Here is a 22,294-nt window from a genome sequence, read left to right on the forward strand (position 1 = left end):
GGCAAAAAGGGTAAGAAAATAGGCTACACCAAAAGGAAAATATTTCCTTTATTAATAGGTATAGATATAGTTCTTTGCCCTACCGACCATTTGTTTCATCTAGTTTCTTACTACCTCCGTTCCTTTTTAATTGTCACATTTTGACATTTTACACAAACCAAGACAATCAATAAATGTTGCTACTTTTGATACAATAATTTCTATTTTTACTATAATAACCTTATTTATTTAATATCTCATTACATATATTTCTCTCTCGACAATAATAAATAAGGGTAATATTAGTAAAATAACATTTAATGTTGCATTGAACTATGTAAAGTGACACTTAAATAGGAACAAAAGAATTATGCAAAAGTGACACTTAAAAAGGAACGGAGGGAGTATTTATCACAAATAAGATCGCTTTATTGGTTGACTTTGCTTGTTCATTTACTTTAGGGTCCATTTGTTTTGACAATTTTGGAAGGGAGGGGAGGGGAGAGAATATTTTTAATTTGAGGTGTTTGGTTCAATTTTTAGAAGAGGCGGGCAGGGCAGAGGACGGGAGCAAAATCCCTTCAAGATCCAATTTTCGCTTCCCCCCAAATCTGAGTTTTTCAGAGGGAAGGGGAGGTGATCTCTTTAAAATTTTATCGCATTGACAAAATTATCTTTAGATTAATTTAAAATCTCAGTATTATCTCTGTAACAGCTTTTATTATTATTACGTTATATTATCCTTGTAACAACTTTTATTATCAGGTAATCTATCATTCTTATTTGTTACATGTAAAAACCACTCTCATTGTCTCATTGTTTACATCATGTTGTAATTGATTGTATTGTTGTTGTTTCGTAACTTTATTATCCCTATTGATATCATTGCTTCATACATCGTTACTGTTTCGGCTCGGTAGTCTGTTTACATCGTTCATATATTTAATTAAGTTTAAGGGTAAAATGATAAATTAATTTTAAAATCTATCTCTTTCCTTTGTGAACAAACACATTTTTAATTAAAATCTCTCTCATCCCCTTCTTTCCCATATTTTAAATTGAACGTATATTTAATTAAAATACCTCCCTTCTCATCCCCTCCGTTGAACCAAACAGACCCTTGGGGTGTTTGATAAGTGTCAAATTAAGTTATTTTCACCAACACTCATCGACATATTTTGCAAGTAGTCGAGTATAAAAAACTGAAATGTTATGTAAATATGGTTATTATTACAAAGTACGGCAAAAAGCTATTACGTTCCATTTCACACGCATTTTTGTAAGTTTTCGATGTGATCACACTGGAACAAAACAATGCAATGCAAGTACACTCATTAAATACCAACTGGTTACTAGTTACAACATGTGTTTCAATAAAATGATGTGGACCAATCAAAAAGCAAGTGTCTAAAAGCGTTTGCCAAATCAACTGTGGCTAGCATTGCTCAGTCAGACATATTGATTACGGCTATGAAGGTCCAAGTTCCGGTTCATTGTGATGAAATTGGTTTGACGATGGATGGTTTGGCTTGAAAGGGTTGGTGTGACTTGTTTTTTTTCAAGAAGTTGATAGATCTTGGATCGCTTTTGTGTTGGCAATAAGTTCATAAACCAATTTTTCTTATTCGCCATTCAATATATTCGTCTTGGATCGTGGGGTTCGAAATATTCATTTAGCTTGCCATCATTTGTTGCAGGGAGTTGATGATACATGAACCCATTTTCGTGTTGACGGACGATCCATTTATCACACCGAAGACCTTTGATTACTTTTACAATTAATTAGAGGCAGATCCGCTTGTGTTGTTTTGATTTTTTTATTTATTACTTATTTTGGTCGACCTACACTTTTGTGTGGATTTACTAGGTTAGATTTATGCTCCCCGATTTTTTTAATGTATTTTCCTTTTTTTAATAATATACTATATGAGCTAAAGTTATTAGAGTCTAGTTGAGTCACATTATGTTCTCTTTAATATCATTGTGCTCTTAATTTAGCAAAAAAACATTATTATAAATTTGTAAAAGGCATCCGATAACAATTTGACTTCAGATCTCAAAATACATCGAACCTACTATGAATTTGATTCACCCTAAATTCAACTATTTGGAATTTCCAGCTAATAACTTACTTATATTGTGTATCCTTTTAAAAAAAATACTTATATTGTGTATGTTTGATTCCACTTTTAGAGGAGTCAAAACCAACTATAGAGACGTATGCATGATTTTAACATGTTTGCTTTTATCTAAAGTAAAATCAATTTTGCATTTAGAATTGATTTTATTTGAAGTTAGAAATTGTAACTTCAGATTTTAAAATTGATTTTTTCGGTTTGATTTACTTTTACAAAGAGCATCCAAACTTAAAATCACATTACTTTCAATTCAATTTTAATCTAAATTAGTTTTACAAATTCAATTTACACAAAATCAATTATTATTCTTATGGCACAATCAAACACAGACTTTGGTGAAAACATATGGTAACCCATGAGTTGTCCTCTAGTAAACTAACATTGATTTTTTCCTTAAGGAAGTAAACTAACATCAATGTAAAGTTAATTTTCAATGTTGATTGTTGACATATCACCATTTTAAAGAACAACTTGCTTGCTTGATGAATTACGTATTAAAGAAAGTGTAGAATACCGACATCAAAGTGGACCGTTGTTTAAAAGTTAAGAGACTTAGCATAAGACTCAAGGTAAAGAAACCGACAATAGTGCAGTAAACTTGAATCCAAACACGACTTTTTTCACACTCAAATTGGTGTATAAAAAAACCGTGTACCTTAATAATTAGTTATGGTTAATTTCCCTCACTAAAAAAAGGAATAAAAAGGCATGGCCCTGAAAATATTAGTAGTTAATTTACTTTTTCTCTAACTTAATTCATTTCTCTCTCCGTAGCGATCCGAGTTGGTAACTCATCAAACTCGTTCGCCACGCCACGCTGACTCGGTGTTACAGGCGGCTATTCCTCATCTCGCCACGCCATCATTCTTCTGCACCCAATCCAATATCTCGCGATTTTCATAACAACCACAACAATCTCTTTCTTCACACACACTTCATCACTCACTTTGATTTTCTTCATCACTTTGATTTCATAGATTCTTCTACTTTTTCATAATCGTAAGCACGATCTTCAAAAGCCAGATTCTGTTTTTTTGAAGATCGTTGAACAATATCTAGGTTTTCGGTTGATCGAGGAGGAATTTGCAATCTGTGTTGTGGATTATTGTTATTGTTATGAGAGATTTGGAAAGAATGGTTAGCGGCAATTTATTTCATTGTAGAAAGAATTCGTGGCCTACTGAAGAGTATATCAATAAAACCACCTTACAGTTGGTATGTTATGTTATGTTAATTATTTAGTTCACTAACAAATTCAATGATTTAGTTGATCGGAATTTGCAGCTTGTAGTTTTTTATTATTATGATTATGATGATACTCAAGTTTTTGTGTGAAAAATTTGCATTTCCTTGTGATTTGAAAATTGAATTTGGATTGTTGAATTTTCTTCGAGGAATATATTAGCCACCTATTAGGTAATTACCATTGAATGAACAACTTGAATGTGTGAGGCGCTATCACGGTCGTGTCTGAATGTATCCAAATTTCAAACACATGCTCAGGCGTCTCTTTTGTTAGTAATTTTATGGACTAAATTGACCGAGGAAAAACACATTCGAAGACTAAATTGACTAACTTAAGACACATTTGAGGACTAAAGTTAAGTTGTTCGAAATGACTATTTGCTCGAAAATAAAAGGAAGGAAACAACGGTGAATGTGAAGTAGACGAAATTTGTAGCTCCTCATAATCTGTGTCTCTTTTACCTTTTTTGCAGTTTGATATTGATAATGCTGCTCCTCCTGAACAAGCTTGGAGAAGAAGATTAAACAGCCATGCCAATCTTCTTAAAGAATTTAGAGTAACTTTTATGGAAGCTATAAAGATGGTAAGTGATTTCTATTTCTCGCTCTAACAAGTTACAATAACGCGGATTTACTAGTTTGATATATCGGAATCCTTTGCATATGCTTATTAATTAATGTAGTTTGCTTTATGCCATTTTTTTGTACTTTTGAATTCATGTCTCTCTGTCTTGTCTAACTGTCTACTGAAATTGAAATTGAAATTGAAATTCCAGGTTCGATTAGGTATACGAATGTGGTCATATGTCAGGGAAGAGGCTTCTCATGGAAGGGTAAATTTCAGATTCTCTTCCATTCATTGGTCATCAATTTCTTTTGTGTGTGTTTTATTGTGATATAAATGAAGAGTTTATTAATTTGTATTGGATAAGTGTGTTGAAAGTAGAGATTGAAGATTTCAGTTTGTTGGCCTGAATTATGCAGAAAGCACCTATAGATCCTTTCACTCGAGAAAGTTGCAAGCCATCTGCATCTCAAGGGGTTCCACTTGGAGGGATGGGGTATGACATAGTCCAATTTAAAACTTCCAATTAATCACTTGACTGGTCACTCCTGCATACCATTCAAATGGTTAATGTTTTATTTTTTACAAATACATTTATCCTTGGCTTTTGTAGCAATTTTCTGGGAAAAGTAAGCCTTTTCTTTCTTCTTGTACTGGTTTGATGTGATTATCTACCTACGCAGGAGTGGCAGCATATCAAGAGGATTTAGAGGTGAATTCAGACAATGGCAAATCATTCCTGGTCTATGTGAACCATCACCTGTCATGGCCAACCAGTTCTCTGTAAGTCTCATTTTTCTATGAACTATCGACTTGCTATACACTTCTCTAATTGTATGACTTTACATTGACATATATCTTGTTGAATTGATACGAATGAGTGTATGCATAGTTCCTTGATTGTCTTATTATAATTTTACCAATGTGTTTAGAACGTATCTTGAAAAGTGAATTATATAAAATGAAAATTATAATGTAATATAATTTTGCACATAGAATCAGATAAATGCATGTTAGGATTTTTTAATGCCTCTGTAAATAGCAACTAATCTTTGCCCATAAGCTACCTAAAGAAGGTAAGGAAAAAGTTCAAAGAAACATTAAAATCCTCTGAACTATAATTATTTAAATCCCAACCTAAACAAAGGTTCTGTTGTTGGGCAGAGATATGATATTAGAGTCAGCAAATGCTGGGTCAATATTACAAATGAGTATTTTATTCTGGATATTTTTTGTGATGTCCAAGAACCTTGCAATTCTAATTAGCGTATAATAATAAAGTTCTGAAATTCATTGTGTAAGAGGGTTACAGATCCCATCATTGTTTGGAACAAATCTAAAAATTAGACAGACAATGGAGTCAGTGTTGTTATGGAAAAGGAAATATGGATAGAAGTTAATCAGTTTTAATTCAATTGGATTTCGGTTGGTACTTGAGATTCTTAACTCTATCACTATTGATGTTTCTACTTGGTGCGATAGTGCTCAGAGCTTTTATCCAAAGAAGAGAAACAGAAGTGCAGAACTTAGTTTTTAGTTTCACTAGTTTTTACTTTATACATATATTTTGCTTAATAAATAGTGTTCACAAATACGATCAAGACAAAATCATCTATGGGTCTATTTTCCTTCTATTTATGAGGATTATTTTATAAGCTGGGGGAATGAGGGTTCTCTTTTTGTAGAGGTAAAACCTATGGTTTATTCCCCTGTAACCTGGAATGATACTTATTTACTGTTTTTGGTCATTTATAACTGGCTTATATTCAGAATATCTAAGTTATTTAATCTAATTGCAGATTTTTGTAAGTAGAGAGGGAGGAAACAAAAGTTTTGCATCAGTTTTGGCTCCCGGTCAGCATGAAGGTGTAGGGTAAGAAAGAATAATTTTGGATAACAGTCTTTCTAAGGACTTTTTGGTTTAAGAAACATTTTGTTTTTTTATATCCTGTTTTCACTTATTACAAAAATGTTACATTGTTTTCCCTCTGTTTCTTGTTGTTAAAGATTGGTACAATAACTGTTTTCACAGTTTCGTGTGCATATATATTCAAGTATAGGAAAACAAGGCGGATCAACGTTTTATTTTTGTAATTACCTATAAAATTTGGTAATGAAAACTAAAAAACATTTATTTGAACCAAACAGGCTCTAACATTCCTGCAATATCTTCATTTAATATATAGCCTTGCATATAGTTAGTGAAATTCAGATTCACCATTTTATGCCACTGTTACTGCTTTATGTCACTGCAAGTAAATTAGGTGATGATCAGTGGCAATTGTGCTCTTTCTGGTGAAAGGATAATCTTGGGACTTCTTACCCGGAGAGTGCATAATAATTGATGTCGTATAAAAATGTATAATTTATCCGTGAGAAGTAGCTTGGTTCTAAGCCAAAATAAAAAGTTCAAGTAGTAAGGGGTAAAATGACTTCAATAGAAATTACTTTTTCATTGTCATTCTTTAATTCTGTTGGAGGATATGATCATTTTGTGGTATCTACTTTATACTTTACCCGTGTCTTCTTTGAGGGAATATACCTTGCATATTTGGTGGGAGTTCTAGGGGATTTGTATTGTACTAGTGAAGATTTCCATTTACGTAAAATTATATCCATTAAATGATAAAAACTAGATGGTTTATTCTCCAGTAATCTGAGTTCTGCTTGCCATGACCATTTTTCATGTATCTAGAAACTTATACATGGACTCATATTTTTCATGAATTTTTGTTTCAGAATTAGCAGGAAAGCTGATGATCAGGGTATATCATCATGGGGATGGAATCTAAATGGCCAGCACTCAACATACCATGCTTTGTTTCCAAGAGCTTGGACTGTTTATGATGGTATCTTCATTTTTTTAGTTCTTTTATTGCTAAATGTGTGTATCCTTATACATACCTGTGTGATAGAAGTTCCATATTCGTAGGTGAGCCAGACCCAGAACTAAAAATATCATGTCGGCAGATATCCCCTTTCATACCACATAATTACAGAGAAAGCAGTCTACCTGCTGCCGTTTTTGTCTATACGGTGTGTATTTTCTTCAACTAATGTTATTTAAATTCATCTGTCAGAAAATGGAATGGCTGATTCTAATGTTTGCAGTGTTTTTAAAAATCTGTTTTATTATATTATTTTATACAAAGTGCGGACTGACAACTTCTGTTTAGCTTTCTAAATTGAAAACCATGACTGGATGTTTCTCTTTATGCCAGAGTAGCACAGCTTCTACTATAATATCCTCTTTTATTGAACTGGCAACTCACTTGTACATGTTTGTCCTTTCCTTTACATGAAAAATTGGGTTGGATGCATGGTATAAATGTGTTTTTGATTGCGCAATCACTTGCTTCAGTTGACATCAATTTCTGTGATCCTTTTGAGATGATATTGCGCAATCCTTCTCTCTTGCTCATTTATTAAATTGAGGCATGCTACATTTTTACATACCCCTTTGGAAGACCAAAGCTCCCTCTATGGTTATGTCTTTTATTTGAGCTGCCATGTTTTATAGAATTCATTACAACAGCAATTTTGCTGGTTCATAGGCTTACAAGTCTCTTTCCCTTGATATATGTATGGTGATTGTTGAAAATCATTTCTTTATTGTTTGTCATTGTTGGTGAATACTTGTTAGAATTGATTAACTATTCTTGTATTTCATACATTCAAACCACCACCAAAGCCTTTTTCAATTAGGTTCGTAATTGATACTCTAAATTGTGTAAATGCCTACCTATACGGTAAATTCATCCGCCACATTCCATGTTAAGAGTTTCAGTATGTTTTGACATGAAGAAGCATAGATTGTCATGATTTTGAAGAGTTATATTTGTTTCTTTTGTAGTTGGTAAACACTGGTAAAGAAAGAGCTAAAGTCAGCCTTTTATTTACTTGGGCGGTAAGATATTATTTTTGTCTGAAGTATTGATTTCATTTATCAGATATTTATAATTGGCACGGATGATTATTCATCAATATTGATCTTGTGCAGAATTCTATTGGTGGGAACTCTCACTTGTCAGGAGATCATGTGAATGAACCTTTCATGTACACTTTTTCTTCTAAAATCTGATGTAAATTTGCATTATATGTAGAATATGCTAATATAACCTAACATTTTAATTCCTTTTTTATTTTTCATTCACAGAGCTGAAGATGGCGTCTCCGGCGTACTTCTATATCACAAGCAAGTTATCAAACCTTATAGCTATATATGACGGTTGGTTTGCAGATTTCTCTTTGTAGGTTATTTGCAAATGCTTAACAACTCAATGAGTTGAAGGTTCTGAAATTTCTAAAGGAGATCTTGCTTATCTTTATTAACTACCTGAACTTGATATAAACTAGAAAGATGCCTTTCCCTGGACTACTTTGGATTTGCGAGATTAACATCCCGCGTGTGTACGACCAATGATCCTGAGATCAGAAAAGCAGGCAAAATATTTTGGATGATTGAAACTTCAAAATGAGTTGTCGTTTAGGATCAAGTTTTGCGTGGTTTGTAAAAGGTTATGATATGGTGTTCTTAAGGTTTGTTTGGTCCGCGCTTTTAGGCATGGGATAGTAGACCGCTTGTTAAAAGTGACTACATGAGAAGAAATAAAAGTTACTGTGTAATTAGTTACTAAAGGGGTAGTTTTTGTAAATAGGAATTGATAGTAGAGACTGCATCAGTGTGTGGTAGAGGATGTGGAATAGAGACAACACTAGACATTGAGATTGGGTTTAGGTTACAAAAACTGTTGGGAAAAAGATTAGAAACATTACAGCCTGAATAAATGAAGCATGGTCAGCATAGAACGACCCCAGTGTATGAAGGAAGTGGTGTGCCAGACACTGGTTCGGCTGGTACAAGGAGACATAGACTAGAATGACCGTGACTCGGTCTTGAAATTCCTATTTTTGATGGGGATGACATGATAGGGTGGATTGGAATGGTCAAAAGATGTATTCGATTGTAGGGGGTTCCCGAAGGAGAAAAATTGAAGGTAGCCCTGATAGAATTGAGGGTAGGCTTTACCACGGTAAAAATGGTGAAAGTCTTGCACCGGGATTCAATTATGATAAGATTCAAGAGCACCATGTTCAGGAGATTCCAGTGAACGTTGATTCGAAACCCCCATCCATATGTTGTTAGCTTGAAATAGGATGGGAGAGTGATGTTGTATAGAGAGTAGAGACCGTTTAAATCTTCTCAGATCCGCTCAAGATTACAAACTAGAGCTATCTGAAAGGAATATTATGAATGGGCAGACTAATGTTGTAAATAGATACCTGGAGGATCATCTGCATCGCTTTACATGGGAGAAATCAAGACATTGCCCCCCATGGTTATAAGGGATATATTATCTCCCAGTAGTGCTATGAAATATTCAACAAAAATCAAAATGCTTAAACTTACTGAGTAAAGCTGTTATTTTATGTGAAAAATCGTAAACTCTTTTTTCGTATCTATCCAAATATGTGCGTTGTGTGCTGCGTAGGCATCTGTTTTGGACGATAATCAATCATAACTAGAAACACAAAATATGTGACAAACATTCATCCATAAGTGTATAATGAGATATCTATTCGGGATTGCTATATTTGATTTTGCAATCTGAATTTCGTAGATAATCCAACTTATTAAGTTGATAAAGAAAGTGATTTGATAAAAATATTACACTGACCCTTTGTACTCTCTTTTCTAATATAATCCTCTTTTTGAAGCTATGGAGTGATCGTCTCCATTCAAATAATTGACAACACTTAAGTTTCTTTCTTCATTATTCCTAGAATTAACATTTCTATTAGGAAAAACAATCTTGTTAAAATAGCAATGGAGAAAGTGTAACTGAGGCAATTGTCCTGAAATAGATGAAAACAAACATACAATTTGGAAATAGTTTGTTTTGACTTTGGGTTATCTTTTTGGTTAAGGATTTATCAGTAATCTTTCTAAAGAATTAAGGAACCTCCTTCGATAGTGCTCATTTTATTTGTATGTATGTACATATACAGTATGTACATATTTGAAATTGGATTTCCTGTCTTCAAATTGCTCTTTAGATGATGATTTTGGTGGATATATTCTTAAGGTCATTGAATATTTCAGGACAGCGAAAGACAACCCTCCTGTTACTTTTTCTATTGCTGCATGTGAAACACAGAATGTTAGTGTTTCTGTTTTGCCATGTTTTGGGCTGTCCGACCGAAGTAGCGTAACAGCAAAAGGAATGTGGACTAAAATGGTGAAGGTACTGGTTACTTGTGTTTTTGTGGTTTCTAGATGATATTTATATTGATCTACGTCCATCATCTCCTTCCAATTTTTTTTAGTATGAAAAGTATACAGGGTTGGTTCTAATTGAAATTCTTGTATATTAAGGATGGGCAATTTGATCGGGAAAATTTCTCTTCTGGACCCAGCATGCCCTCATCACCTGGAGAGACACTATGTGCTGCTGTTTCAGCTTCCGCATGGGTGGAACCCCATGGAAAATGTACTGTTGCATTTAGTCTTGCATGGTCATCTCCGAAAGTGAAGTTTGTGAAAGGCAGCACTTTCAACAGGTAACCATTGTTATGTGCTAAAATTTTGGGTGGTTAATATTTATCCCTGAACGACTTTTCTATATCTTGAATAGAAAAGACATCTTCTGCATGTAATTTAAAATGTGGTTTAACTACTATATCTAAAGTGGCTCAGATTGCATTTGGTCTCTGAGGAAATTCCGATGATGTTTGTTTTCTCCTTTTTTTTTTTCTTTCCGCTCTATCAAATCAAATTCGTTCAATTCTTTTCTTGTAGGAGATATACAAAATTTTATGGGACTTCTGAGAGAGCTGCAGTGCACCTGGCTCATGATGCATTGACACGTATGTTTCTAATTTGAATTAAAATTTATATTCTTCAGGCCTGTGGTTGTTTGTTCATTACTCTTATAATGTATCACAAAAAAAGATATGAATGTTTCTGAAGTGATTTGAAACCTTTATCTGTAGCATTTAAAAATCATATTATGTTCTGATTCGAAACAGATTATACACGGTGGGAAGAAGAGATTGCAAAATGGCAGGATCCTATTCTTAAGGATGAGAAGCTACCAGAATGGTAATTCTTAGTTTAACTATCAGAGTATTTTTTAAATCACCAGTTTTTTTTGTATGTTACACTTACAGGTCATTCCCAGTTAATTTATTATTTTAAGATCAAATTAAAGCAAAACATAGTTTTTTAGCTGATCTTTAGCTTCTTTTTTTTTTTTTTTGCTGGGAATTGCATTTTGATCTTGTTAGAAAACTTTGCTTGTATTCTGTAGATAGCATATGTTACATTTTACACGAAGATTTTCCATACAGATTTCATTATATTCATCAATATCAAATGTTTTTACAAAACATTCCAACAAATGTTTCTACCGTTTATATGAGTATGCATGCTCTTTTTTATCTTTTCCTGTTTGTAAAGATAGGTAATTCAACAACAATGAAAAAGTCTCTTTCCAACTCAGTTGAGTCAGCTGCATGGATTAAAGAAACCATTGCATTTCACAAACTAACTTTTAAGAAATATCTTTTAATGGTTTTTCTTAGAGTTCTCTTATATTTTGCTCTACATCTATTTATCGAGCTATCTTCTATCTATTTAGTCCTTCTTACATTGGCTTTTGTTGGTTAGGAGAAAATAGATAACGTATTTAAGATTTCTTTTTACAGGTACAAGTTTACATTATTTAACGAACTCTACTTTCTTGTTGCTGGAGGAACAATTTGGATAGGTAAGTATGAATATAAACTTATTGCATTGTAGTTTAATTTTGAATGAATGTTTGTTTTATCATATCAGGCGTTTGTTGCCAATTTAGTCTTTTGAAAATCATTAATTCTGCTTTGATCCTTCTGCAAGACTCTACTTTGCTATCTTCAAAAATGAGAAATAATAGCCAGGATCAGCTAAAAGAGTCAGAAAATGCAGTAGTCCGAATAACTGAAGCTAAAGTGGACTGTAGAAAAAGAGAAGTTGTTGAGTGTACAGCAGATAATTCCTATGATTCTACTGCTCCTAGGGGACATAGTCACTTGGATGAAAAACATAATAGAGATACATCCCATGAATATGGAACCGTGAATACTCTCAGAAACGGAAACTCTGCTAACACTCTGCATCGTTCAACAATGAAGAATCTACAACATGATGATGATAATGATGATGGTGGAAGGTTCTTGTACTTGGAAGGTGTGGAATATGTCATGTGGTGCACATATGATGTGCACTTCTATGCTTCATTTGCGCTTCTTATGCTCTTTCCTCGTATTGAATTAAATATACAACGCGATTTTGCTCAAGCTGTCCTGTGTGAAGATGGAAGGAGAGTAAAGTTTCTGGCAGAGGGAAACTGGGGAACTCGTAAGGTTTATGGGGCTGTCCCACATGATTTGGGGACACATGATCCATGGCATGAAATGAATGCTTATAACATTCATGATACTAGTAAGTGGAAAGACCTGAACCCAAAATTTGTACTTCAGGTGTATCGAGATTTTTCTGCAACAGGTGATTTGCAATTTGGTGTCGATGTGTGGCCTGCTGTCCGAGCTGCAATGGAGTACATGGAGCAATTCGATAGAGATGCTGATGGTCTTATTGAGAATGATGGTTTCCCTGATCAAACATATGATACATGGACTGTCCATGGTGTGAGTGCTTATTGTGGTGGTCTTTGGCTTGCTGCTCTTCAAGCTGCAGCTGCAATGGCCATTCAACTAGGTGACAGAGATTTTGCGGAAACATGCAAAAGGAAGTTTCTGAAGGCTAAGCCAGTATATGAACAAAAGCTGTGGAATGGTTCTTATTTTAACTATGACAGTGGATCAAGTAGTAACAGTAAATCCATTCAAGCCGATCAATTGGCTGGGCAATGGTATACAGCATCCTCAGGGCTTCCCTCTCTTTTTGATGATTTCAAGATCAAAAGTTCTCTCCGGAAGGTTTATGATTTCAATGTGATGAAAGTTAAAGGCGGCAGAATGGGTGCTGTGAATGGCATGCATCCCAACGGTAAGGTGGATGAAACCTGTATGCAGTCTCGAGAGATATGGGCAGGTGTGACCTACGGTGTTGCTGCAACAATGATACTTGCAGGAATGGAAGAAGAGGCCTTCACAACTGCTGAGGGTATATTTCTAGCAGGCTGGTCAGAAGAAGGATACGGGTAACTTCTTACATCCCCTGCCATCAGTGATTGTTTGTGTTTCACCTGCATTTTTCTTTCTTTCTTGTGCATGTGTAGGAGGGATGATTTCTAGATGTCTTCAAAAAACTACTCCTACACTAATGATTTTGTCAATATTACAAAATTTGCTATTAGATTAGTGTGCTTCATGCATATTATGCTTGTGCCCATCTGTTTCTCAAAGTCAACGCTAGCATTTTTCTCACCCAATAAATTTCAATTATTTGGTTGCAAATTTATTATTTAACACGGTGATGATTTTTATTCAAATGATTGGATTGATGAAAATCACATTCTGCAAGTTCTTGATTACTGTAATTTTCAAGTCTTTACATTTTATTCAGTTATTCCTTCTCTATCAAGAAATTAATTCTTTCTCCCATAACAGATACTGGTTTCAGACTCCAGAGGCATTTACAATTGACGGGCACTATCGGTCCCTCATATACATGAGGCCACTGTCAATTTGGGGCATGCAATATGCATTAACTATGCCAAAGGCAGTACTTGAGGCCCCTAAAATTAACTTCATGGACAGAATCCACCTATCTCCTGTTAGAGGAGGATTACATAAAGAAACAGGTGTGAAAAAGATTGCAACGAAAACAAAGTGCTTTAGCAGTTCTGTGTTTAATTGTGCTTGCTGATTGTTAACATGTAAGCACGTGGAAATTTTGTATAGGTAACCTCTTCACACTGTTACTAACCCAACACTCTCGTAGAGAAGCTGTTAAAAATGATGGTCAAGGGCCGGGGTTCAGTTGTAACTTGTAATAATATATAGCATGTAAGTTCAAAGTTCAATGATTGTAGATACATTTTTCTGTAACTGTATATTCTTATTTATTGAAGTTCCCAAATCCCAAGATATATTCTAAATTCATCTGATGATGAATCACAACATTATTGAAACTCAAATGAATGTGGTGAATGGTGATTATCATGAATTAATTATTTCAGAAGGTTATAGTTTTCAAATTCTTTCACTCGAGGGTCCTTTCGGCTTAAGCATGAAGCAAATGCCCTGTTATTTCATGTTGAATTTTAATTTCTAGTTGACAGAGATGGCAAAGATTGGAATCCAGATTATTTGGAGATCAAAACTTTCTTTCATGTAATAATAATTTAATTATTCAAAACGCTTAACATGTTAAAAAAGATTTGTGATCAATTTTTGTATCATATTTTTATGATTGATATAGGATGCAGAGTGAAATGATAATACTATATTGATATTTTTTTTTTTCCTTCTGATCTTGAAAGATAGTCTGGACTGAAGAAGAACGCAGATTATTTTGAAACATCCTAACCATTCTGATTGACATCACATCACATCTGTCTTTTTTTTTTTTTTTTTTTTTTTTTGTCCCAAAATCAGAAATTGTTTAGAGCGTAAATTGGTTTTTTTGGACTCCTATTACCCTTCTTCTCACCATGCGAAACTTCTTTCCCATAGTGCAATGGGGTCATAAATCATCGGCTTTCTTTACAGCTCATGAATCCTTCCAGATGTATTTAAATAGATATCATTACTAAAATATCATGGATATTATGTTATTGTGACCCTAGCATTTCTCGTATGTTATTATACGAATAATATAAAAAAAGTTATGTTAGATCATATGCTATTTTTTCAACCAACTATTATGCATTTGGTAAAAATATACGTAATTACTAAAGTAAAGTGAATAGTCTTTATCCAAAAATATCATTGGCCGAGTAAAAAAAAATCTAAAACAATTTTATTGAAGTTAAATTTTACTTTTGTTTTAGCTCTCCAGATCGTAAAAGAAAGAGGACTCTAATAATCTAGAGTTCAGCTGAATAAAACCTGGTTAAATTTTACTATCCCGTCATTCAAATTATTGGAGTTCATTTTCCCTAGAAAACTAGAGTTTTAAGACACAAAAAATGAACCTTGCTTTTAATTTTTTTTTATTCAAACACAACTCTTGCCAAAAACCAAGCACAATCAACCCAATTTATGGACATCTTTCAAAAACTGCTTGTGTTTCTCAAGTAAGATAGTTTTCCCTTTACTCAAATAGTTTCAATTAACACGAGCACTTAATATGATAATTTCCTTAAGATAAAAAGTTACTCTTATTATTAATTTGACATTTCAAAGAACACTATACTTGCGAAGTTGAGATTGAATGTAAATATCTGATAGTAAATAACCTTTTTTTTATGAACCATTCCAGACGAATGTAGGATTTTAAAGTATAGCATTTGACATTTCAAAGAACACTGTACTTGCGAAGTTGAGATTGAATGTAAATATCTGATAGTAAATAACCTTTTTTTTATGAACCATTCCAGATGAATGTAGGATTTTAAAGTATAGCATTTGACATTAATTTGACATTTAAAGAACACTATACTTGCGAAGTTGAGATTGAATGTAAATATCTGATAGTAAATAACCTTTTTTTTATGAACCATTCCAGATGAATGTAGGATTTTAAAGTATAGCATTTGACAAGAAATTCATACTTAAGTATAACTACAACATGTTATAGACATAATCATTAATTTTAATGCTAACAAGTGCCCTTGGGCATTTGCCAAAAGTGAGGCTACTTTCAAAACATAAACTGATATAATCTTAGCTATGACAACAAACTCTCTTTTCCAAATCTCAAGAAAGTTTGACAAATTGATATGGGAAAAAGAATGGCTGTTTTAGTATACTTATAATTGCATTTGGCCACATTCATTTCGGAGGAAAGTACATGAATCATTCAACCTGCTTTCATTTTCCGGTAGTTTCACTTCGCTTGTAAGCTCCAAAACCTGAACCTCTAACAATATCAAATTTCTATTTCCCAGTTATGTTTATCAGTTAACATACTGTACTTTTTTTTATAATTGCTCTATTGTTCACTCAATTGTAGCTTTGAATTACAACTCTTTCTGCTCAATCAAAAACAGAAAGTAATAAATAAACTAATATAAATATACAAGATTTTGAGATACATCGATATTGACGAATAGATACCTGTATGAAACGATGAAGAAACATATGTCATGCCTACACCATCGTTTTCCCTCGACACAAATCACAAGTTATATGCCCTAGGCCTTCACAATATGGGCATTTTGTATCCTCACCCACCCATTCCATAAACTGCATCACAGATCTCATTTGTAAACTCAAAAGCTTATGCAACACAAAAGAGTAACTACGAAAGTTAATTTTCATAAAAAGCACAATTATCCCTTACTTGAGGTTCAATATTTGGCTCACCAGATCCATCACATTCTGCAATCAAAGAAACGGAAGTTGACTTGAGACTTGAGATATATGGAAGATTTCCAAAGTTGATATCATACATAATATATTTAGGAGACCAGTATAATAAAGATGCTGAGCTCTTCCATGTAATGGTCATTATTTATGAAGACCTAAATGTGAGGATAAACCACCTCAACTCTCGCAGCTTCATTGGAGTCATTGGGCCATGCCTGCTGTTATGAATAATACTACTATCATGATTCTGATTCCCAAATTCACACAATAGCCATTATCACATCAAACTGAACTCTAACCATTATCACACAGTTGATTTTCTAATGTTCAACAAATCAAATCTCTAGTTAAGCCAATTTGAGTGGATTGACTAACGTTCACATGGTTTTTTTCTCGAGGTATTCAAATAACTCGGATGAATTGGGATTAGGAGAGGCCTTGTCAACAAGATGACATTGTGAGGAAAAATAAACAAACTTCACAAAAATTAAGAGTATGAGAAGCTCCAGTTGGAGGAACAAAACAACCTAGAGAAAAGGTATACTCTCAAAAAATACATTTCACTTTTCAAGAATTGATTTCCTTACTGGGGCTTATATATTCAACTAAAAGTGAAAACAACGGGGACAATTACATACCTGTACACAACAAGATACCTTGCCCAGAACATTGAAGGCATTTCATTGTTCCGTCCTTGTTCTTGCCCCTATCAACTCTAACCTTCGTCGAAAGTCTTGATGGTTCTTCCCACCGATTTTCCCCAAGGAGGAAAACTCTTGGATGGGATGCTTCTGTTTCTTGGTCAACTTCTCCCACGACTTTTTGCTGAACCTCTGAAATTTCTGTCACGGAAGCAACTGCAGCTCCATTTTCAACTTCCTAGAACTCAGATTGATAAAGAATCAAATACAAATGGTTCATATCTTGTCTCTTCATTGGTTTAAAACTACAAAATCTACTACTCCCAGGCTTGCACCTAAAAGCTTAAACTTTTAGGAGAGTGGGTCCTTGATAACTGTCAAATAATGAAAACAAATTTGTGCTCTATAAAAAATTAAAATTTATGTTCTAAAAAATTTAAAAGATTTTTTTTTTTTTCATATGTTGAGGTCTTGCATATATTTTGTGTTCCTTGTTCAGATTTCCATCAAGACCAATCATTGACCAATCCCTTAGAGACATGGCATCTATCATCTATGAAACACTGACAGAGACATGGACACCCGACACGATACCAACGTGTAGATACTAATAACAATTTAAGAAAATATAAGTGATTCAATGTGACCACATGTGCTGGTGTTGTGTAGGTGATGGACACGAACATGTGTCAGACACCAAACATGTATTCAATGTAAAGTGTCGTTGCTACATAGCATGGGATTAATACTACTACTGTTTTTTAGACGACATATTTAAGAGTAACCACAAAAATATGGTTGCATGTTCTCCGTACTCAAGAGCAAAAAGTACAACTTATATAACAAACATACCTTCGGTAAAACATTAGCAGATTTTTTGGTTTCATTTACACTATCTATATCCGTAGTCCTTATATCCAAATATAGCCTCTCAAGAAGATTAGACGTCATGATCCCATCCTCAGGGATGCCCAACGAAGACTGTTAAACAATATAATATACCCATCAAAATCATGACAGTTAAAAACTCCAAAAATAGCATAGCATATACTCCCTCCGTTTCAAAATGAGTGTCGTTTTAGGTGTTTACACACATATTAAGAAATGCAATGATTAAAAGAAAGAGAATGTTTATTTTACCAAATTATCCTTATTAACTATTGGTTGGTTTTAAAAGTAATACTTTGGAAGTAGTGTGCAGAGTATTAATTGGAGGGTACAATTGAAAAGAAAAAGTTATTATTGCATTGGAAACTGAAAGTGACATTCATTTTGAAACAATTTTTTTTGGCTAAAGCGACACTCATTTTGAAACGGAGGGAGTAGAAAACACTATAATAGCACCAAGTTGGAATTTGGATTGATGATGACATTGGCAGAATCACGGTAAATCACCGTGATTTTGAGAAAAGCTACACATTAGAGCTTCACAAAATGACGGTGCCACCATGAATTTGCTGAAATCACCGCCAATCCAAACGCACAGTAACAAAAATAAATCCAATACAGTTATTATTCTCTTCAAAGCATCATAAATTATTCAAAACAAAGACTACTAACTTGCCAAGTCTTCACAGCACGCTCAGTCCCACTTGAGAAGCTAGAGAATTCCATGTCCTCCTCACCCGAGTAAAATCCCAATTTTAGCAATGCTTCCTATTGTAACACAATTCATCACAAAAATAAGATTTCACGTAATGTATCAACTACTACAGCGTCATAAACGCAAATAACAACATATCAATGCGCACGAAAATAGTGTATTCTTCTGAATAAATCGAACCTGCAACTTTTGAACCTCTTCTCCTTCAGAACCTGTTCGCAAAACAGTCCTCTTTTCAACCTTAGCAGCAGGTTTCTCAACAACCACAATCTCCTTTACAACCTCAACAGATTCCTTTTCTTCTTCCACTTCATCTTCCTTTTCCTCCTCAAGCACTAACCTCCTCTGACTAGAACCACTCTCAAGAACCAAATTCTTATCCTTCAACACCTGTAGCAACGCCGCAACATTCGAAACCGCATCGGAAGACGTAGAAGAAGAAGGTGATGAAGATATAATTCGATGCTCGAGGGATTGAATTTGAAGTTTAAGTTCGGAAATCTCTCTGAGAAGCTCATCCCGTTCACGATTCCATCGATTCTCCTCGCGAATCCACCGTTGCTCCTCGCGAAGCCATCGTTGTTCTTCACGGAGCCAGGGGTGTTCTTCGCGATCGGGAATGGAGCAGTGAGCGGTAAGGGAATTGAATTTATAGGAGGAAAAATGAGGTTTGAGAAATGAGAGGGTTTTGGTGGGGAAAGAGAGTGTGGAGTTTAGAGTTACAGTGACGGTTATGGGAACGGTAGGTGTAGAGAGAGACATTGTGAAACGGCGGGAATTGGAGAAAAGAGGCCGTGGATTGTGGATATTTCCATATTCTAACAAAGATATTTTTGCTAGATGCTTATCTTCCCAGTCACTAGCAATTGAGAAAATTAAAATTAAATTTTTAGATTATTAGATTGATTTAGTACCAATTAGCAGGAAACCAACTGGATTACCGATAGAATAATTAATAAATAAATTGTTCTAATTTAATTACTAATTACTGGATCAATCCTGTAATCTTGTGTTTACACCTAAAAATAAATTATTTTGTTGGTTGACATCGGGATATAGGTGATCGAACTTTAGGTGATGAAACATTTTACATGATAGATGGTTAGATGAATATTGAGACATGAGTGCATGACAATTTGATTCTTTCTAGAGTCCATTGTATGAGTTTATAGGTCGTAAAGACCTCACACTTAGTCAAGACTAAGTGAGATTGCACAATTATAAACAAAACTCGTTTTTTTATGATGCTTGTTGAAGGGATTTTAAGAGAGGTTTTTCAAAAATTTATAATCCTCTTAGCGGAACAAATCCCATTGAAACGGATCTTGATTAAATCATTAATCACAAATCAAACAGAACACATGCTTAAACACTTTAAGGATTCATGTGTTTACCTCTTGAAGCGCAGAACCCCTTTGTAGAAGAAATATCTCTGATCACGAGCAAAGCAAAGCAGCGATGCCTCTACTCAGTCCACACGAACAGAACTTCTCCGATGACCGGTGCTAGCCAATTCCAACGGAGATTAGAGAGAATAGGTTTAGAGAGTGGCGGCTAGGTTTACTTTGTGAATTAGGTTAAGCGTTTCAACCAACAGTCAATCAAGCTTCAACACAAGGGTTATATTTATAGAACCACTTGTGTGGTCAGCAAGACAAACACTTAAGTACACCGTACCTTACGGTGCACCATATTTCACTGAAACACACCGTACCTTACGGTGGACCGCGTTTCTCTATTTTTGTAAATTAAATAATAAATCATATTTAATTATTTAATTACTAATAAGTCTTACTTATTATTTTATAAATAAGTCTCACTTATTTATTTTATAAATAAGTCTTACTTATTTATTTCTCTCATCTATCTGTCCTTTGTGTGTGACCCTATAGGTTCTCATAACGTTGGCAATAATATTAAATCACATATTTAATATTATAAACAGTGAGCGGTATCTAGCAACACATCACTGCTACCCAAGTGACGAGAATGTCATGTGATCTGACCAAACCTTTCTGTGATAATGATCATGTGTATAATTACCCTTTTGCCCTCATGTATATATTGAACACAAGGCATAGACTGTGTCATCCTTGTCTAGTTCAATATTGGGCCCGTAGACATTTCTCCTGTTATGTAGGAGGGGCAAATTCCATCTAGGTCACTCATGTCCCTCAGCATGATTCATGGAGTACCCATCTACCAACTTTATAGTCATCCTGTTACGGACAACGTTTGAATGGTGACAAAGCACTCGACTCCAACATCTAGGGTACATAGTGGTTTCAGGTCGAAGGGTGGAATACACCACTATCACTATGAGAATATCTTATGACACTTTTCATAACTTTTACTATGTAGTATTCTCATAGCGGGTCAATCCAATATAAATATTACTCCTAATATTTATATCTATGTGAAGACTTGATAACTCTTTTATCCATGATCTGTGAGATGTGATCATCAGTCTACCCACATAATAGTCTCTATGCTTTAATGATATCCCACTTCTCAATAAAGTTTGACTACGGATACTTTAAGAATAGTGTCCTTATGTTTAATGGGGTCTCACAATTAAGTTATACTTAATGTTCCATAAAACAGACTAACTATTCTAGGGACTTTATTATTTTGAAACAAAACAAAATCAATAAAGAAATGCCTTATTATTATATATTCACAATATATACTTATATCAATATCATGATACAAAGCCAAACCCAATCGACATAGATTGGCTATTAGGGCTTATTCCAACAATCTCCCACTAGCACTAAAAGCCAATCAAATATTAACTCAATATCTATTGGTCAAGTGTTAGCATCCAACTCACTATGGGCAAGATACTCTACTAGCAGATAAGGAACTCTTTCCTATGTTGGTAGGGTATACTTCTTTCAGTTTCTGTAACACCCTCCTTTTTATTTAATTATTTTTATTAAGTTAGAGTCTATTTATGTGATTTATTTATTTATATGAGGTGTTAGTATTTTATTATGTGGCATTATTCTATTATTTATTAGAATATGAGAATTATTAGAGTAAGTAGATTTGGAGGTAATTTTGAGATTAGATGTCTTTTTATGATTTAGTCGATTTATTTTGATGAGTTGGTATTTACTAGAATAATATATATTTGTTATTTGTTAGAGATATATTTGTTATTTGGTGTAGAAATATATTTGTTATTTGTTAGAGATATATTTGTTATTTGGTGTAGAAATATATTTGTTATTTGTTAGAGATATATTTGTTATTTGGTGTAGAAATATATTTGTTATTTGTGAGAGATATATTTAATTTAGAAATAAATAAGATTATGAGGATTATTAGTGTGAGTGGAATTGGGGGTTAGAATAGAAAGAAGAATAAGTTGTTGGACCTAAATAGATTTGGGAAGAATATTTTAGTATTATAAATAGAGAAGCTTAGGTTGGAAAGAGTTTACCTTAAACCGCTTTTTGGAAAAGAGGAGAACAAGAAAGAAGAGAAGAGAAGAGAAAAGTCAAGAGAAGAGGAGAAGACCTTAGGAAAGAAGAACGCTGCTGCTGATTCAGGAATTAAACTAAGGTGAGGGTGAGACTATCTTGCATTAATATTAAGTTGTCAAATCATTAGATTACATCTAACAAGTTGGGGAGAGTTT

General features: G+C 33.9%; 2 protein-coding genes across 8 annotated transcripts; one reads left to right on the top strand and one right to left on the bottom strand.

The window, feature by feature from the left end:
• Nucleotides 1-2,849: 2,849 nt before the first annotated feature.
• Nucleotides 2,850-14,129, top strand: LOC146956572 (Beta-glucosidase, GBA2 type family protein). Its single transcript, XM_085729530.1, has 19 exons — nt 2,850-3,332; nt 3,836-3,946; nt 4,139-4,195; nt 4,347-4,423; nt 4,611-4,710; nt 5,727-5,800; nt 6,667-6,776; nt 6,860-6,963; nt 7,781-7,834; nt 7,928-7,983; nt 8,084-8,122; nt 10,031-10,172; nt 10,304-10,488; nt 10,727-10,794; nt 10,957-11,029; nt 11,635-11,696; nt 11,825-13,130; nt 13,540-13,733; nt 13,834-14,129. The coding sequence occupies exons 1-19, from the start codon at nt 3,234-3,236 to the stop codon at nt 13,923-13,925; spliced, it is 3,003 nt and encodes a 1,000-aa protein (XP_085585656.1). The 5' UTR covers nt 2,850-3,233; the 3' UTR covers nt 13,926-14,129.
• A 1,420-nt stretch (nt 14,130-15,549) lies between these two features.
• On the bottom strand, nt 15,550-19,428 carry PTAC5 (plastid transcriptionally active 5). 7 transcript variants are annotated; one of them, XR_015020277.1, is made up of 7 exons: nt 18,829-19,428; nt 18,606-18,701; nt 17,898-18,026; nt 17,043-17,283; nt 16,379-16,619; nt 16,153-16,281; nt 15,550-16,067 (listed from the first exon to the last, which is right to left on the bottom strand). XR_015020277.1 is itself a non-coding variant. In XM_085729543.1 (7 exons), the coding sequence occupies exons 1-6, from the start codon at nt 19,408-19,410 to the stop codon at nt 16,186-16,188; spliced, it is 1,182 nt and encodes a 393-aa protein (XP_085585669.1). In that variant the 5' UTR covers nt 19,411-19,428; the 3' UTR covers nt 15,550-15,947; nt 16,153-16,185. The 7 variants fall into 7 exon arrangements, 3 of the variants coding, with proteins under 3 accessions (XP_085585669.1, XP_085585667.1, XP_085585663.1); XR_015020272.1 differs by having other exon boundaries at nt 16,379-16,622; XM_085729543.1 differs by having other exon boundaries at nt 15,550-15,947; nt 16,379-16,416.
• Between the last annotated feature and the right edge of the window lie 2,866 nt (nt 19,429-22,294).

This window comes from Medicago sativa, chromosome 1 (genome assembly GCF_051527215.1).
Source record: "Medicago sativa cultivar Bolivia chromosome 1, Bolivia_mono, whole genome shotgun sequence".
In the NCBI taxonomy this organism is placed as follows: domain Eukaryota; kingdom Viridiplantae; phylum Streptophyta; class Magnoliopsida; order Fabales; family Fabaceae; genus Medicago; species Medicago sativa.